This window comes from Coregonus clupeaformis, chromosome 15, assembly GCF_020615455.1.
Source record: "Coregonus clupeaformis isolate EN_2021a chromosome 15, ASM2061545v1, whole genome shotgun sequence".
NCBI lineage: Eukaryota > Metazoa > Chordata > Actinopteri > Salmoniformes > Salmonidae > Coregonus > Coregonus clupeaformis.
The window spans coordinates 38,986,397-39,005,602 of NC_059206.1; the positions used below are offsets into that span (position 1 = coordinate 38,986,397).

At 45.3% G+C, this 19,206-nt stretch overlaps 1 protein-coding gene across 1 annotated transcript in view; it reads right to left on the reverse strand.

Moving 5' to 3' along the window:
• Positions 1-18,883, reverse strand: part of LOC121582469 (histone-lysine N-methyltransferase Smyd1) — a 30,977-nt gene extending 12,094 nt beyond the window's left edge. Inside the window, exons 1-6 of the mRNA XM_041898273.2 lie at positions 18,601-18,883; positions 4,186-4,362; positions 3,764-3,971; positions 3,353-3,483; positions 3,225-3,263; positions 1,750-1,945 (exon numbers count right to left, since the gene is read on the reverse strand). Coding sequence (XP_041754207.2) covers positions 1,750-1,945; positions 3,225-3,263; positions 3,353-3,483; positions 3,764-3,971; positions 4,186-4,362; positions 18,601-18,734 — 885 coding nt within the window. The 5' untranslated portion in view covers positions 18,735-18,883. The remainder of the gene's footprint in view (positions 1-1,749; positions 1,946-3,224; positions 3,264-3,352; positions 3,484-3,763; positions 3,972-4,185; positions 4,363-18,600) is intronic.
• Between the last annotated feature and the right edge of the window lie 323 nt (positions 18,884-19,206).

A 19,206-nucleotide genomic window follows, 5' to 3' on the forward strand; every position in this document is an offset into this window, starting at 1 on the left:
AATTTTTCCAACAATTGTTTACAAACAGATTATTTCACTTATAATTCACTGTATCACAATTACAGTGGGTCAGAAGTTTACATACACTAAGTTGACTGGGCCTTTAAACAGCTTGGAAAATTCCAGAAAATGATGTCATGGCTTTAGAAGCTTCTGATAGGCTAATTGACATCATTTGAGTCAATTGGAGGTGTACCTGTGGATGTATTTCAAGGCCTATCTTCAAACTAAGTGCCTCTTTGCTTGACATCATGGGAAAATCAAAAGAAATCAGCCAAGACCTCAGAATAAATTTGTAGACCTCCACAGGCCTGGTTTATCCTTGGGAGCAATTTCCAAACGCCTGAAGGTACCACGTTCATCTGTACAAACAATACTACGCAAGTATAAACACTATGGGACCCCGCAGCCGTCATACCACACAGGAAGGAGACGCGTTCTGTCTCCTAGAGATGAACGTACTTTGGTGCAAAAAGTGCAAAACAATCCCAGAACAACAGAAAAGGACCTTGTGAAGATGCTGGAGGAAACAGGTACAAAATTATCTATATCCACAGTAAAACAAGTCCTATATCGACATAACCTGAAAGGCCGCTCAGCAAGGAAGAAGCCACTGCTCCAAAACCGCCATAAAAAAGCCAGACTACGGTTTGCAACTGCACATGGGGACAAAGATCGTACTTTTTGGAGAAATGTCCTCTGGTCTGATGAAACAAAAATAGAACTGTTTGGCCATACTGACCATCGTTATGTTTGTAGGAAAAAGGGGGGCGCTTGCAAGCCGAAGTCCTGACCTCAAGCCTATAGAACATTTTTGGCCAGAACTGAAAAAGCATGTGCGAGCAAGGAGTCCTACAATCCAGACTCAGTTACACTAGCTCTGTCAGGAGGAATGGGCCAAAATTCACCCAACTTATTGTGGGAAGCTTGTGGAAGGCTACCCAAAACGTTTGACCCAAGTTAAACAATTTAAAGGCAATGCTACCAAATACTAGTTGAGTGTATGTGAACTTCTGACCCACTGGGAATGTGATGAAAAATATAAAAGCTGAAAGAAATCATTCTCTACTATTATTCTGACATTCACATTCTTAAAATAAATTGGTGATCCTAAATGACCTAAGACAGGGAATTTTTACTAGGATTAAATGTCAGGAATTGTGAAAAACATAGTTTAAATGTATTTGGCTAAAGTGTATGTAAACTTCTGACTTCAACTGTAGATACTGACATATCACATATCCAGGTCCATGGCATTGACCCATGTCTAAAGATATGGTCATGCGCTGAGAGAGTTAGTCATATTATTTTGCGATGTCTCAGACAATCAATTGGAATTCAGCATCAGGTGACCATATCTCAGATGGAACCAGAATAACTTGATTTCATATCAACTGCTACATGTATTTTGTTCTATCTATGGTAGCTGATATTTAGGGTGGGGATCTCATGTGTGTCACGAGTAGAGTGAGAGTTGAGATCCATTAAGGGAGAGGGGAAGCATGGAACTTTACTGAACTGAAAAGTAACTAGGGTGAAGTGTTGTAGGCCCCTGGGCCCTCAGAGGTATGATCAGGTGTTTAATTTGTGCATTTAACAACATGCTTCTTTCTGATGCATCAGCTGAGAAGGGTTATGTGCCCAACGTGAGTCTGGGTACGGCAGGGGGCCAAGGACCCAGGACCCCACTGTTTGGAATGGAATGAATTGACCTCAACTCTGCCCTCAACATGTCACTACCTCCCCCACCTTGTTGCCTTCGGTCTCCTTGGCAGCCATCATTAGGCCATCCTTGAGGTGCTCGCTGCAGCTTTTGCAGGTGCAGTCAAAGTGGTACTGGTGCTTCAGGGCTCTCTGGCGGTCCGTCGATACGTTCAGGAAGTCCACGTAGCCCACCGTCAGCTCCTCATTCTCAGCAATCTTACCCAACGCACGCAGCTCGATCCTGGGGGAGCAGGGTGGCATGGTTAGCCTAGTCCCAGAGTAACAGCTGCTCTAGGATCAGCTTGTGAGCTCTGCATGTCACATGTTGAAACAGAACAGGCCCTGGAGCAGTTGATAAGGGGGATGATATAGTGTGATGTGATGGTAGTAACCATAAGGGAGGGTAAAGCGGGTAGTGTAGTGTGTAGAGTAGCCCCTAGTAGGTCTCTGGACCTTTACAGCACAGGAGGTAAGGTGCTTTCCCTGTTAGGGCAGGGCTGCAAGTTCAAGCCCTGCTACGAATGTTCTCTCTCAATTGGTACAATAGCAAAAGGCCAGGAAAGTTATTGCAGTGACATAGTTGGCCAGGGGGATGACAGCATTTTTGTTTTTTTTGGAGATAGGAAACCTTTATTGACCAGTCCGCAATCATAAACATCACTGATTGGATAATCCTTGCAGCTTGAAGTTCAGAGAAAGTTATATTGATCATTCAACATCTTCTTGGACTGTTGGCTCCTGATGAATAATAAATAAGCTTTGGAGAAACATCCATAGCCCAGCTGCAAGCTCAGAGTGGGGTTTTTAATTTCACTCAACTTAAAGCAACATTCTAACAAAGCAGTTTGGGGATTTTGCACTGACAGACAACCAAAGACATATCTCAGGCCATCATCACCAACATAACATGAATGTATTTTTAGACTTTTAGACGGTAATGTTTTTGTTTTTTTGCTCCAAAAAACAATTACCATCTAAAAGTCTAAAAATACATTCTTGTTATGATGTGATTTTTGAAGTAATCTTATCAGGTAGTTGACTGAAAACTGAGCAAAATCTAACAATAGACACACTTCACACAACAAAGCCTCAAGCAGAACAGCAACTCAGTCCTACTGAGAGCTAAACAAACCATGCTATAAGTTATGGTCGGACAGACCCAATTTGTTGAGTTTCGTAATATTCTGTTTTCCCCTCCTCAGTTATTCACTTTAGAGGTTATATTTGATAACACTTTTATGATAATGACTCATTTGATCTTGCTCAATGAGGAAATAGTCCTGTGGGCTATTGGTAAAGAAGGAAAAATAGGGAAATATAGGGGAAATCAAACTATTCAATGTTAGGATCAAGATTAGAATGCCTGACTGTCATTTGGTACTGTTGTCCTGTTGACTTCCTCACTATCGTCCAGTGATAGAGGGTTGAGGGTTAATAACAGGTGTTGAAGAGATCTTTGAGGATCGGATGCTCAAGGTTCAAAGGTTAGACGTTAGTTCGAAGCAGGCAGATAGACCCACCTCCTCTTAGAGTGGAAGGTTGCATTCAGAGCTGACTGACTGGAAGAGATGGCAGTCAAAGAGTTTACAAATCACGTACAAAAGTTGTATCTCTCTCTCGCTCTCCCGCTCTCTTGGGGGATACATACTTGCCATGGTTGAAAATGACAGTACAGTTGGGCCAGCAGTCATGGTTGACCAGACACAGGTTAGGGAACAGACCCACTCCCACCGCCTGCAGACCCCTCTGGTCACTCAGAGTAAAACCATTACAGTTGATCTACACATGGATGGAGAGAAGGGGGGATGGAGACAGAGAAAAATAAAGAGAGGGGGAGAGACAGATGGAATGAGAATAACAGAAACAAAGTGGAGGAAGACAGAGAGAGAGAAGAATAAAGAGAGGGAAAGACAGAAAGACAGAGGTTAATGACAGTACCTCACAGTCCAGAGAGGAACACACATACTATTGTCGAAATAGATCAACCAGTGATCTTGTATATATTGTGCCAAAGTTTGAGATATCTGGATGGTAAGATGACTGACTCAGTGATACATACTATGCCGAAGATGTGTGAGATGTACTCCACACCATGCCTAGTGTTGGGACAGTAGTCCAGGAAGTTGTGCACATCGATCTTGAGCTCTTTGAGGTTGTCGGCGGGCATGTCGGCCACGTGGTCCTCCAGCTTGTCCACTGAGGTCAGCTGGCTGTCCGACACAATGCCTGTGTCCTTCTGTATGCGCCACAGCACACGGGCAGCAAGACTGGAGAGGGACAGGGAGAGTTAGCATTAGCATTATAGTTTTATATGAGTGGTTGACGTAGCCTGGGCGATAGTCTGTTTCTGCTTTATGCAACTTGGCAAGGCATTGACATCAACCCACCTTCCCCTGTCCATCCATTTTCCTCTCTCCTCTAGCTCTCTTTCCTTCTCCTCTATCATTCTCCCTCCTCCTCTTTCTCCTATCTCCTTCTTACCGGACATTCTCATTGGGGGCCTTTCCGTTCTTCTTGATGGCACCACACTCCTGCTTGTGCTCGTCCCAGCATGCAGTCTGGCAGGTGCGGTCGCAGTAGTGGGCAAACTTACACTGGGCGCAGCGGTGGAGGTTGGCCTGGCGACGGAAGCAGCTGTGACACGCCTGCTGAGACAGACTGGGAAAAGTGGGGAGGAGGTCAAGGGTTAGAGGTCATGATTTCTTATGGGGTTCTGGGGTTTACCAGCCCCCTGGAACTATTGAAAATCAAACCCTGCTGCACTCTCATCCTCCCTTCTGTCCTTGGTAACTATCAGATTTAGTGGAAACCTGTTACCATAAAACCTAAAATGGCAGGGATAGCAGGCCCACACACATGGTCCCTAGAGAAATCAGTCCGAAGTACAACATAGGCCCTGTGGGAATTGAAGTTCCAAACTGTCCTGGGAACATAGCCTATACACTGAGTATACAAAACATTAAGAACAACTGCTCTTTCCATGACAGACTGACCAGTTGAATCCAGGTGAAAGCTATGATCCCTAATTGATGTTACTTGTTAAATCCACTTCAAATCAGTGTAGATGAAGGGGAGGAGACTAACACGACTCAGGATATGGCCCAGATGCAGACACAGGAGACGGAAGGTTCAATACACAGAGTAGTTGATTAAACCACAGGAGGCAGGCAAAGGGCAGGTACAGGGCGGCAGGCAGGCTCAGGGTCAGCGCAGACAGAAGTTCGTAAACCAGGTCAGAGTCAGATAGGTAAAGGACGGAAGGCAAGTTCGGGGTCAGGGCAGGCAGAATGGCATGGCAGGCGGGCTCAGAGTCAGGGCAGGCAGAAATGGTCGGAACCCGGGAGGACTAGAAAACAGGAACTAGAGCAACAGGAGTATGGAAAAAACACGCTGGTAGGCTTGGCGAGACAAGACAAACTGGCAACAGACAAACAGAAAACGCAGGTATAAATACACAGGGGATAATGGGGGAAGATTGGAGACACCTGGCTGTGAGACAGACGTTTAATCCTAGACACATGAAAAGTGGGATGTATACGGAGGGTGCGGGGCAACAGAAGACGAATAGCAGAGGATTTTAGAGATGGGGAAAGGGCAGATGAAACGGGGGGAAAGTTTACGGGACTCCATCCGGAGGGGCAGGTCCTGAGTGGAAAGCCATACCCTCTGCCCGAGCCGATAGCGGGGAGCAGAGGTTCGTGGCGATCCACCTGTTGCCGATACCTGGATGTGGTCTTCAGAAGAGCGCCCCGGTCTTTCTTCCAGGTACGGTGACAGCGGCGGATGAACATCTGGGCAGAGGGTATGCTGACTTCTCTTGCTCAGGGAAGAGCGGGGGCTGATATCCCAAGGAACACTCGAAGGGCGAGAGGCCAGTGGCCGAGCAGGGAAGGGTGTTACAGGCGTATTCCACCCACACGAGTTGCTGGCTCCAGGTGGTGGGGTTGGCGGAGACGAGGCAACAAAGAGCCGTCTCCAGGTCCTGATTGGCTCGCTCCGACTGGCCGTTAGATTGGGGATGAAAACCAAAGGACAGGCTGGCCGACAACCCAATGAGGGTGCAGAATTCCTTCCAGAACCGGGACGAGAACTGAGGACCACGATCAGAGACCATGTCGACTGGAAATCCATGGATCTGGAAGGCGTGCTGCACCATGAGCTGAGCCGTCTCCTTGGCTGAGGGTAACTTGGGAAGGGGAATAAAATGGGCAGCTTTAGAAAACCTATCCTCCACAGTCAGGATAGTGGTGTTGCCATCTGACAGAGGAAGACCAGTAACAAAGTCCAGGGATATATGGGACCAGGGGCTGTGAGGAACAGGGAGTGGTTGAAGAAGGCCAGCCGGAGCTTGCCGCCAAGTCTTATTTTGTGCACACACAGTGCAGGCGGCGACAAATGCGGAGACATCGGGAACCATGGAAGGCCACCAAAAGCGTTGTCGGATGAAAGCCAGGGTCCAACGGGAGCCTGGATGGCAGGTCAGTCTTGAGGAATGTGCCCATTCCAGGACCGGGGAATGGGCAGAGTCCGGGACAAACATCCAGTTAGCCAGGCTCTCTATACCCCAGACGAGTGCAGCCACAAGACAGGAGGTAGGGAGAATAGTCTCGGGGTCAGACAGAGTAGCAGCGGGGCTATACAAACATGAGAGTGCGTCAGGCTTCACATTCTTGGACCCCGGGCAGTAGGAGAGAGTGAAATGGAAACGGGTGAATAACAGGGCCCAACGAGCCTGCCTAGAGTTGAGGCGCTTGGCGGTGCGGAGATATTCCAGGTTCTTATGTTCAGTCCACACTAAGAATGGGTGTTCCGCCCCCTCCAACCAGTGCCTCCACTCCCCCAACGCCATCTTGACAGTGAGGAGTTCTTGATTTCCCACATCATAGTTCCTCTCAGCAGGGGTAAGACGATGGGAGAGGAAAGCGCAGGGGTGCAGCTTTTGGTCCTGGACAGAATGCTGGGACAGGACGGCCCCCACTCCGACATCCGAGGCGTCGACTTCCACCACAAACTGATGGGACGAGTCCGGGTGGATTAAGATGGGTGCTGTAGTGAATCGATGTTTGAGGTCCGAGAACCACGTGAATGAACCTTGGGAGAGGTGAGTGCTGAGAGGGGGGAAGCCAGGGTGCTGTAACCCCGGATGAAGCGGCGGTAGAAGTCAGCAAATCCCAGGAAATGTTGCAGCTGCACACAGGATGTGGGTTGAGACCAATCCACCACCGCTCTCACCTTGTCTGGATCCATCTGTATGTGTCCTGCAGCCATGACGTATCCTAGGAAGGAGATGGTGGAGCGATGGAATTCACACTTCTACGCTTTAAAGAAAAGCTGGTTCTCCAGGAGACGCTGAAGGACCTGTCGGACGCGGAGGATGTGCTCTTGAGCTGAACAGGAAAATACAAGGATGTCGTTGAGGAAGACAAACATGAACCGGTTCAGCATGTCCCGGAGCACATCGTTGACCAGGGCCTGGAACACAGCGGGAGCGTTGGTCAGTCCGAATGGCATAACCAAGTACTCATTGTGCCCGCTAGCCATGTGAAAGGTTGTCTTCCACTCGTCTCCTTCCCGTATCCGAACCAGATGGTAGGCGTTCCGAAGGTCCAACTTTGAGAAGATGGTCGCTCCCTGAAGAGGGATGTCATTAAGGCCCCGGTAGTCGATACACGGATGCAGGGTTTTGTACTTCTTCTCCACAAAGAAGAACCCTGCGGCGGGGGAGGCAGATGGAAGAATACTCCCTGCAGTGAGAGAGTCCTCAATGTACTCCTCCATGGCCTTGGTTTCCGGACCCGACAGGGAGTAAATCCGCCCCAGAGGTGGTGTAGTGCCCGGGAGAAGGTCAATGACGCAGTCGTAGGGTTGATGCGGAGGGAGAGACGTAGCACGGGCCTTGTTGAAGACCTCCCGGAGGTCCAGGTACTCCACGAGAATGGAAGAGAGATCTGAGGCTTCTCCCAAGCCTGCAGGAAGATGTCCCGGGGCAGGCTGTGTCGACTTAAGATAAGCACATGGCAGAACAGGCTCCAACCCACGATAGAACCAGTAGCCCAGTCGATCAAGGGATTGTGCTTCTGGAGCCATGCATACCCCGAAACCACGGGTACATGGGGAGATTCTATGAGCAGGAACTGCATACACTCACTGTGATTTCCTGATACTCGTAGGTTGATAGGAACCGTATTGCTCTGCTCTCGTCGGCCCCAGAGTCAATGAGCACCCAGAGAGATTTGGCCTGGTCACCCCACAACAGGTTGGCATGGAGAGGGGTACGAGTAATGTGAGATTGGAAAATTCCCGTACTGCTTTTTAATGGACATGTGGAAATAACATGTCCTGTAGTCCTGCAATACAGACAGCTCCTGGTGCTCAATCTGCGTAAACATTCATCCGGTGACAATCCATCCCTTCCCAGTAGCTTGGGCTCTGGAGGAGGCGAGTCGATCGCCCTCGGTGAGTCCCGTGGGCACTCGGATGACATCGGATTCTCTCGGTAACGTGGACGTCGGGAACTTCCGGGATTCCTCTGAGGCGAGGTGGGAGCAGTGGACGAGCGAGTGTGACCGGGAACAGACCTCCTCTCCCTCTCTCGGAGAATCGAACACCTTCCTAACCTCCGCCACGAACTTGTCCAGACTGAGGCAAACTGTGGATTGTTACTCCCACAACGCTGTCGCCCAGGCAAGAGCCCTCTCGGACATCAGCGTTATAAGATACGCTATCTTTGAGCGATCCGAGGGAAACGAAGAGGGCTGCAGCTCGAAGATGAGGGAGCACTGGGAGAGAAACGCTCGGCAGGTTCCTGGCTCTCCAGTGTAGTGCTCTGGAGGAGGTAAGTGGAGTTCTCAGGAAGCCGGGATAGGCTGGGGAGAAGCGCCTCTGGTAGCGAGGTTACTGGGAGTCTGGGGGGTTACCATAGAGGCTTGCTGCCTAGTAGAATATCCGCGGAATAGCTCCAGCAATGCATTGAAAGTGCGGTCGTGGCGTTCTGCCGAGTTCTGTAGTCCTCCAATAAGGTTTTGAAGTAACTCCTCGTGTCTTCCAATGGTGGCTCCTTGGGAGGAGACAGCGTTGTGGAGCTGGTCCGAGTCTGCTGTGTCAGTCATGGCCAGTTTGTACTAACACGACTCAGGATATAACCCAGATGCAGACACAGGAGACAGAAGGCTCAATACACAGAGTAGTTTATTAAACCACAGGAGGCAGGCAAAGGGCAGGTCGAGGCCAGGCAGAGGTTCGTAACCAGGTTCGAGTCCGACAGGTACAGGGCGGAAGGCAGGCTCAGGGTCAGGGCACGCAGTAGTTCGTAAACCAGGTCAGAGTCAGATAGGTACAGGACGGCAGGCAAGCTCGGGGTCAGGGCAGGCAGAATGGTATGGCAGGCGGGCTCAGGGTCAGGGCAGGAAGAAATGGTCGGAGCCGGGACGACTGGAAAACAGGGACTAGAGCAACAGGAGTATGGAAAAAACATGCTGGTAGGCTTGACGAGACAAGACAAACTGGAAACGCAGATATACAGTTGAAGTCGTAAGTTTACATACACCTCAGCCAAATACATTTAAACTCAGTTTTTCACAATTCCTGACATTTAATCCTAGTAAAAATTCCCTGTCGTAGGTCAGTTAGGATCACCACTTTATTTTAAGAATGTGAAATGTCAGAATAATAGTAGAGAATTATTTATTTCAGCTTTTAGTTCTTTCATCACATTCCCAGTGGGTCAGAAGTTTACATACACTCAATTAGTATTTGGTAGCATTGCCTTCAAATTGTTTAACTTGGGTCAAACGTTTCGGGTAGCCTTCCACAAGCTTCCCACAATAAGGTGGGAAGTCTCCTGACAGAGCTGGTGTAACTGAGTCAGGTTTGTAGGCCTCCTTGCTCGCACACGCTTTTTCAGTTCTGCCCACAATTTTTCTATAGGATTGAGGTCAGGGCTTTGTGATGGCCACTCCAATACCTTGACTTTGTTGTCCTTAAGCCATTTTGCCACAACTTTGGAAGTATGCTTGGGGTCATTGTCCATTTGGAAGACCCATTTGCGACCAAGCTTTAACTTCCTGACTGATGTCTTGAGATGTTGCTTCAATATATCCAAATCATTTTCCTTCCTCATGATGCCATCTATTTTGTGACGTGCACCAGTCCCTCCTGCAGCAAAGCACCCCCACAGCATGATGCTGCCACCCCCGTGCTTCACGGTTGGGATGGTGTTCTTCGGCTTGCAAGCACCCCCTTTTTCCTCCAAACATAACGATGGTCATTATGGCCAAACAGTTCTATTTTTGCTTCATCAGACCAGAGGACATTTCTCCAAAAAGTACGATCTTTGTCCCCATGTGCAGTTGCAAACCGTAGTCTGGCGTTTTTATGGCGGTTTTGGAGCAGTGGCTTCTTCCTTGCTGAGCGGCCTTTCAGTTTATGTCGATATAGGACTCGTTTTACTGTGGATATAGATACTTTTGTACCTGTTTCCTCCAGTATCTTCACAATGTCCTTTGCTGTTGTTCTGGGATTGATTTGCACTTTTCGCACCAAGTACGTTCATCTCTGGGAGACAGAACACGTCTCCTTCCTGAGCTGTATGACGGCTGCGTGGTCCCATGGTGTTTATACTTGCGTACTATTGTTTGTACAGATGAACGTGGTACCTTCAGGCGTTTGGAAATTGCTCCCAAGGATGAACCAGACTTGTGGAGGTCTACCTTTTTTTTTCTGAGGTCTTTGCTGATTTCTTTTGATTTTACCGTGATGTCAAGCAAAGAGGCACTGAGTTTGAAGGTAGGCCTTGAAATACAGTGGGGCAAAAAAGTATTTAGTCAGCCACCAATTGTGCAAGTTCTCCCACTTAAAAAGATGAGAGAGGCCTGTAATTTTCATCATAGGTACACGTCAACTATGACAGACAAATTGAGGAAAAAAATCCAGAAAATCCCATTGTAGGATTTTTAATGAATTTATTTGCAAATTATGGTGGAAAATAAGTATTTGGTCACCTACAAACAAGCAAGATTTCTGGCTCTCACAGACCTGTAACTTCTTCTTTCAGAGGCTCCTCTGTCCTCCACTCGTTACCTGTATTAATGGCACCTGTTTGAACTTGTTATCAGTATAAAATACACCTGTCCACAACCTCAAACAGTCACACTCCAAACTTCACAATGGCCAAGACCAAAGAGCTGTCAAAGGACACCAAAAACAAAATTGTAGACCTGCACCAGGCTGGGAAGACTGAATCTGCAATAGGTAAGCAGCTTGGTTTGAAGAAATCAACTGTGGGAGCAATTATTAGGAAATGGAAGACATACAAGACCACTGATAATCTCCCTCGATCTGGGGCTCCACGCAAGATCTCACCCCGTGGGGTCAAAATGATCACAAGAACGGTGAGCAAAAATCCCAGAACCACACGGGGGGACCTAGTGAATGACCTGCGGAGAGCTGGGACCAAAGTAACAAAGCCAACCATCAGTAACACACTACGCCGCCAGGGACTCAAATCCTGCAGTGCGAGACGTGTCCCCCTGCTTAAGCCAGTACATGTCCAGGCCCGTCTGAAGTGCATTTGGATGATCCAGAAGAGGATTGGGAGAATGTCATATGGTCAGATGAAACCAAAATATAACTTTTTGGTAAAAACTCAACTCGTCATGTTTGGAGGACAAAGAATGCTGAGTTGCATCCAAAGAACACCATACCTACTGTGAAGCATGGGGTTGGAAACATCATGCTTTGGGGCTGTTTTTCTGCAAAGGGACCAGGACGACTGATCCGTGTAAAGGAAAGAATGAATGGGGCCATGTATCGTGAGATTTTGAGTGAAACCCTCCTTCCATCAGCAAGGGCATTGAAGATGAAACGTGGCTGGGTCTTTCAGCATGACAATGATCCCAAACACACCGCCCGGGCAACGAAGGAGTGGCTTCGTAAGAAGCATTTCAAGGTCCTGGAGTGGCCTAGCCAGTCTCCAGATCTCAACCCCATAGAAAATCTTTGGAGGGGAGTTGAAAGTCTGTGTTGCCCAGCGACAGCCCCAAAACATCACTGCTCTAGAGGAGATCTGCATGGAGGAATGGGCCAAAATACCAGCAACAGTGTGTGAAAACCTTGTGAAGACTTACAGAAAACGTTTGACCTGTGTCATTGCCAACAAAGGGTATATAACAAAGTATTGAGAAACTTTTGTTATTGACCAAATACTTATTTTCCACCATAATATGCCAATAAATTCATTAAAAATCCTACAACGTGATTTTCTGGATTTTTTTTTCTCATTTTGTCTGTCATAGTTGACGTGTACCTATGATGAAAATTACAGGCCTCTCTCATCTTTTTAAGTGGGAGAACTTGCACAATTGGTGGCTGACTAAATACTTTTTTTCCCCACTGTACATCCACAGGTACACCTCCAATTGACTCAAATGATGTCAATTAGCCTATCAGAAGCTTCTAAAGCCATGACATCATTTTCTGGAATTTTCCAAGCTCAAAACTATAGTTTGTTAACAAGAAATTTGTGGAGTGGTTGAAAAACTAGTTTTAATGACTACAACCTAGAGAATTGTTATGGGGTAGAGAATAACAATTCATGTAAACATTACAGTTTTGAAAACATAGCTTGTCCCAAAAAAGTGGTATCTTGGCACAACCCTCCCCTGGGTATGGGGTAAGTTGAGCCGCAGGACAGGGTAAGTTCAGCCGTGTACACATTTCTGTACTGAATGAAATATTGCCACTACCTTTTTATAACCATGTCTATCTTTATTTCCCAAACCCAATTTAATACAATCACAAACACTTTTTTGTCTGTTAATAATTTTAAACATATTTTAACACAGGCTTTATACCTAACAAACACTTTGTACTTTTTAAAAACACTTTAAACATAGGCCAGGTGCTGTTGTTACCTCACATATCAGCGATGATGTCTTGCATTACGCCTGGGAAGAAAACACTTCAATTTGCTCAACTTGCCATTGGCTCAACCATTGGCTCAACATACCCAATGGCCATAGTCTCAACTTACCCCAAGGCAAATATTTGGACTATATTAGCCCACACAGCTACAATGATGCACTTTCTTGCTAGGTTTAGGACCTCATATTCAAGCTTATAGAGACCCCAACTGATGTACAGCATATACTATAGTATTCACAGTAGCGTTTTTGCAGACTTTACCGTAGTATTCACTGTAGTGTTTTTGCGCTGGGTTTTTAAGCAAAAACACTAGAGTGAATACTGTAGTATTTACTGCAGTGTTTTTGCGGACATGAATGTAGGATTTACTGTAGTGTTTTTGCCGACATTACTCTAGTATATGTAGTATTTACTATAGTGTTTTTGTTTAATTATCTTTTGTTTATTATCTTTTTAAACATCTTTAAAAATATATTTTTGGGGTTTTCTCCTTGAGGAAACTTACTGGACAAACACTAAAAGAGCAAATTGTCCATAACCTCTATGTACTGTAGGTAGGACAGTGATCTGACCGGTTATTTTCTATAACATGTAGGGATGAATAACTTTGGGACTGTTAGGGACATCTCAGTGCAACCTGGTCTCAGAGCATTTCGTATTATTCTGTACGTAAATCTGAGACACTTTATTTAGTAAGATACAGTACATTACGTTTTGTATGGTATGTATTAATTTGTAGATGTCCATCACCCATTTCGTATGATATGTTACAAATTACAATTCGTATTATATGTTCAGAATTTGTCAAATGTACAATATGTTACGAATTTGCAAAAGTACAATATGTTCAGAATTTGCTAAACGTATGATATGTTACGAATTCTAGCTAGTTGGCTAGGTGGCTAATGTTAGCTAGCCCTCTTCTATCCCTCTTCTCCATGTACAGTATCTGTCAGGTGAAGGTCAGGTTTGGCAAGGTACAAGGGGAATGGGATGGGGGAGTTCTCCTTTTTTCTTCCTCAACTTGATTTGATTAAAACAAACTTTAATGGATTTTAAAAAGTTAAGAAGTAAAGTAAAAAATACAAAAATAGAGGATGAGGTGTTGGGTAGAGGATACGAAGCTGGTTTAGGCTAAAGGTTGGGAATAGGATACAAACCCGGGTTAGGGTAAGGGGACTTGGGTTGGAGGAAGGGGTAAATAACTTGATTAAAAATGGAAAGTAGGGGATGGAAACTTGTTGTTCCGGATACTGGGAGGGAAGGTGTGTGATTTTTGAATAGTGTGATAAATAGTTGTAGTTATTGTTGAACTACGGAACACAATATATGGTCTATACTTGGCATGTAGGTTTTTTAGTTATGGGTGACACACATTGGGCTATGGGGGAGGGGAATGGGAGGGACATATGCAAATTAAATATTAGCATATCAATACAGTGTGTAGTATAGTACTCTACAGTATACTACAATGTTTCATAGGTGGTCCCCGCTGACAGATTTTTAACATCTTTATACGGCCTATATATTGAATAAATTCCTGAAATTAAAAACGCATATTAAATAAATATATTCAATTGTGGGATAAACCTAATCATAGCAAGTAATGTCTGTGGAAAGATGGCCCCTTTGGGCAGTAGGGGAGGCCCCCAATTCACTAAGTTCACCCCTGTGGACAGGCACCCGATTGGTCTCAGCTATCATTCCCTCTGATGTGCCAAAAAACAGGTACCTGAGATCCCATTTCTAAAATAGACAATCACGTAATACACATGAGGCCAGACATTCTAAATGTTTTTCATCTAGCAGCATTCAAACCTGCTTTCTCAACATGTATATTGTACACAACTTCCTCAATCTCTGAACTTCGCCTTAAGGTGAAGGCTGATGTGTACAGTATGGTTTTGTATCTAAAAATAGAACATCTGTGTAGGCCACAACTCAATATTTTTTCTTCCTAGGTGTGTAAAGATTGTGCAAACAGCTTTAGCGTAGGACTAAAAACGTGTGTAAGTGACATGGCAATGCCAAAAACATAATACTAAACAGCCATTAAATAACTGCCACACCTTGAAGACACCTTGAAGACTATGGGCTTGTGTGTGTAAACAGTTTATCCTATGGGTGTCTGGGAGTGTGTCTAAAAGGAAATGGAACTAGCTTAATGCCTGCAATGATTGTTGGCATGCTGTAAAGCTTCAACAAAACTGCAAGGGGACAAGACACACACACACACACACACACACACAGCCCCTGCACACACCCCCCTTTCCAAACAGCATGATCCTTTCATTGCATACCTGCTAAGTCTGCTGTCATACCGACGCTAGCTCTTATATGGCACCACACTGGCCCGCAGTAAGCAAGCATATCTGTGACTAGCATTGCAGCAGATATAGAGACTGAGATCCCTCAATGCGCACATGCTCTCACACACATACTCAGACATATGTAGAAGCAGAGTACAGTACACAGAACTGAAAGTGTGGTCTTATTCAAGGACCATCCACCTGTACAGTAGATGGAGAGATTGATACACTGTATTGTAATATGTGTTTGTGTGTGTGTCGCTTATCTACACTAGACAAAGTACATTCCAATCTATACTGAACAAAAATTTAAATGCAACGTGCAACAATTTCAAGGATGTTACTGAGTTGCAGTTCATATAAGGAAATCAGTCAATTGAAATAAATTAATTAGGCCCTAATCAATGGATTTCACATGACTGGGCAGGGGTGCAGCCAATTAGAATGAGTTTTTCCCCACAAAAGGGATTTATTACAGACAGAAATACTCCTCAGCGTGACGCAATTCCGGAGGCTCCGCCATTGCGTCACACCCTCCATATGGAGCCTCCAACCACATTTTTGGATGAAGCATGAATTGGCTTTTATGGTGATTCCCATCTACCCTGGGACTCCAGTTAAAGAGCAGGCGGAGGTAGAGATGCAGTTCAGTTTAAGAGTCTTTATAGATTAAGGTAATGGAGATGATACATGGCAGGGAATGATTGACAGTTGTTGACGAGTTTTGTCTTGAATTGAGACTTCGTTGGCTTTATATGGAGTATGGTTGATCTAAAAGTAGACACAGAAAGGTGCAAATAATAATGGGCAATAACAGCAATAAACATACATAATTAATCGGCTGTTAATGGCAATAATCTATGACAATAATCTATGACATTATTTAATGGGCCTAGAACGTGTCTAACATTTAGATGTTGCAATTGTAATAGAAAATGTATATTTTTGCTAAGGTGTTGTCTAGTCTGTTGCATTACTCAGAACTGTTGACCCAACTCAATAGAAGCCTGTCACAAACCTGTGTGTCTTATGTTCTGATTGAGGTGTTCCTCTCATTAAAAAGAAACTGGGGTTGTCTGTAGTTGTGTCATTTTAGCTAACCCTAGTCGGCAGGTGTTACTACAATATACTACAGTCATGTCTGCAAAACACTATAGTGATGACTATAGTATACTACAGTAATGTCTGTAAAAACACTACAGTGAATACTATAGTATACATTTACATTTTACATATTTAGCAGACGCTCTTATCCAGAGCAACTTACAGTTAGTGAATACATATCTTTTTTTTTATACTGGCCCCCCGTGGGAATCGAACCCACAACCCTGGCGTTGCAAACGCCATGCTCTATCAACTGAGCTACATCCCTGCCGGCCATTCCCTCCCCTACCCTGGACGAATTGTGCGCCGCCCATGAGTCTCCCGGTCGCGGCCAGCTGCGACAGAGCCTGGATTCGAACCAGGATCTCTAGTGGCACAGTTAGCACTGCGATGCAGTGCCTTAGACCACTGCGCCACTCAGGAGTATACTATACTATACTGTATACTACAGTCATGTCTGCAAAACACTATAGTGAATGCGACAGTAAAGTCAGCAAAAACACTACAGTGAATACTATGGTATACTACAGTCATGTCCGCAAAAACACTAAAGTAAATACTGCAGTATACTAAAGTAAAGTCTGCAAAACACTATATTGAATACAACAGTAAAGTCTGCAAAAACACTACAGTGAATACTATAGTATACCACAGTCATGTCCGCAAAAAACACTACATTGAATACTACAGTAAAGTCCACAAAAGCACATTCAAATCAAAACAGCATTGACAAAGCTAGAAGTTAGCAGTAAAGCTAGCTAGTCGTCCAATCGATCATATAATTCTAAAGTAAGCACTACGTGATCAAGGGACACTACAGTGTGTAGTATAGGATTCTACAGTATACTACAGTTTATAATTAGTATTTTTATGTGGGGACTTTCTACAGTTAAGAAATATCTGCACTACATATTGTACACACACAGAAATATCTGCACTACATGACTATCTGCAAGAAAAACCCAACCCATTTACAAGCACTCAAACAACAGGATGTTGAATTTTAGACAAACTTAACTGCCATTTCTTTCAAGAATCTGTTAGATTGTAATATTAAACAGATAATACATTGATTATGTTTACATTGATACATGAACAGCAGGTATCATTTTCTACCCAGCACCTGCAACCTGGACTCAGGGGTAGGCATAGCATTATAGTAAATGTAAATCTGTCTCCCTCCATTTAGTATAATATGTTACGTTTCGAATGGTATGCTTTAATTTGTGGATGTCCATCATCCATTTCATATGATACTGTATGTTTCGAATTCCAATTTGATGTGGCTAATGTCAGCTAGATAGAAAGGTGGCTAACTCTAACGTTAGCCAGGTGACTAGTGTTAGCTAGGCTAGGGGTTAGGGTTAGGGTTAGGGGTTAAGGTTAGGGTTAAGGTTAGGAGTTCGGTTAAATGGTTAAGGTTAGGGGAAGGGTTAGCTAACATGCTAAGTAGTTGCAAAGTTGCTAAAAAGTAGTAAGTAGTTACGAAGTTGCTAATTAGCTAAAATGCTAAAGTTGTCCGTGATGAGATTCGAACACGGAACTTTTGGGTTCGAATACGTTCGCGTTATATTCCTACCCATCTACCCCGACCAACCACCCTCCTTTTGTTTTTGCCTTAAGTAACCTTCTGTCTTATACATTGAGTATACCAAACATTAGGAACACCTTCCTAATATTGAGTTGCTCCCCCCACCCCCCCTTTTGCCCTCAGAACAGCCTAAATTCGTCGGGGCATGGACTCTACAAGGTGTTGAAAGCGTTCCACAGGGATGCTGGCCCATGTTGATGCCAATGCTTCCCACAGTTGTGTTAAGTTGGCTGGATGTCCTTTGGTTGTTGGACCATTCTTGATATACACGGGAAACTGTTGAGCGTGAAAAACCCAGCAGCATTGCAGTTGTTGACACAAACCAGTGCGCCTGGCTTCTACTAACATACCCCGTTCAAAGGCACTTACATTGTTTGTCTTGCCCATTCACCCTCTGAATGGCACACATACACAATCCATGTCTCAATTGTCTCAAGGCTTTAAAATCCTTCTTTAACCTGTCTCCTCCCCTTCATCTACACTGATTGAAGTGGATTTAACAAGTGACATCAATAAGGGATCATAGCTTTCACCTGAATTCACCTCGTTAGTCTAGGTCATGGAAAGAGTTGGTGTTCTTAATGTTTAGTATACTCAGTGTATAACCATACCAAACGTCCCGGATTTACGTATACTATGTTACGCCTAGTCTATGAGACAAGGCTGGCACCTGAGGAGTAATGGATATGCTCACTCCACTGTGAAATACCAATACTATACATGGCCTCTTGGCCACCATGATACAAACCATGAATCAGGCCCTACCCGTCAAAGACATAGCAGAAGGTAAGTCATTTTTAATCAATTGAACCACAATCTCAAATTGTTAAGGATATGCATTGATACAGGAACCATGTAGGTATCCTTTTTGCATTCAATTTGTCTTTCTTACTAAGAAATAATTGATGTGTGTGTGCATGCCACTGAGAGATTATGTCATTATGACCCAAATCTCCATGCATTGGTCCCTACCTGTCGAAGACTACAGCAGCGAAGCTGGGCTCAGCGAGCACCACCTCCCCAGCACAGAGGTCCTTGGTGGTCCTGAGGCCCCTTCCTTTCTCCCCAGTATCAAACACCTCCACATTGTCCATATCCAGGGTCATTACTAAGTGGATAGAAGAATGGAACACCTCACAGACAGAGGTAAAAAGGGTGGGAGAGGGAGAAAGTGCTGGCTGAAGTGCATTTACTGACTCTCACAGTCTCCAAAAACGTTCAGCACCTGCCCCTCTCCTCAGCCCGACTCCGCCCTCCATAAATAGACTGGCCTTCCTGGGACTGTGGGACTGTACCATGCCGGGGCAGGGGTGTGTGGGTTGGGTGGGAGGGTGAGCTGTGGGAGTCTAGAGGTTTGGGAGTGGAAGTGCTGGGGAGGCTTGCTCCATAGGGGGGAGTTGCCCAGGTCTGCCTGGGTGTCCTCCCATCTTTGGGGTTGGTTCAGGCCAGGCAGGGGTATTTTGGTCTGGCAGCTGTGTCTGTCTGTCTGTCTGGGGAGGGGGGTAGGAAGCAGCTGACTGTGAAGAGGCCTGATCAAACAGTTCTGTCTGTTGATTTTGCTTTCACTCTAGCTACTGT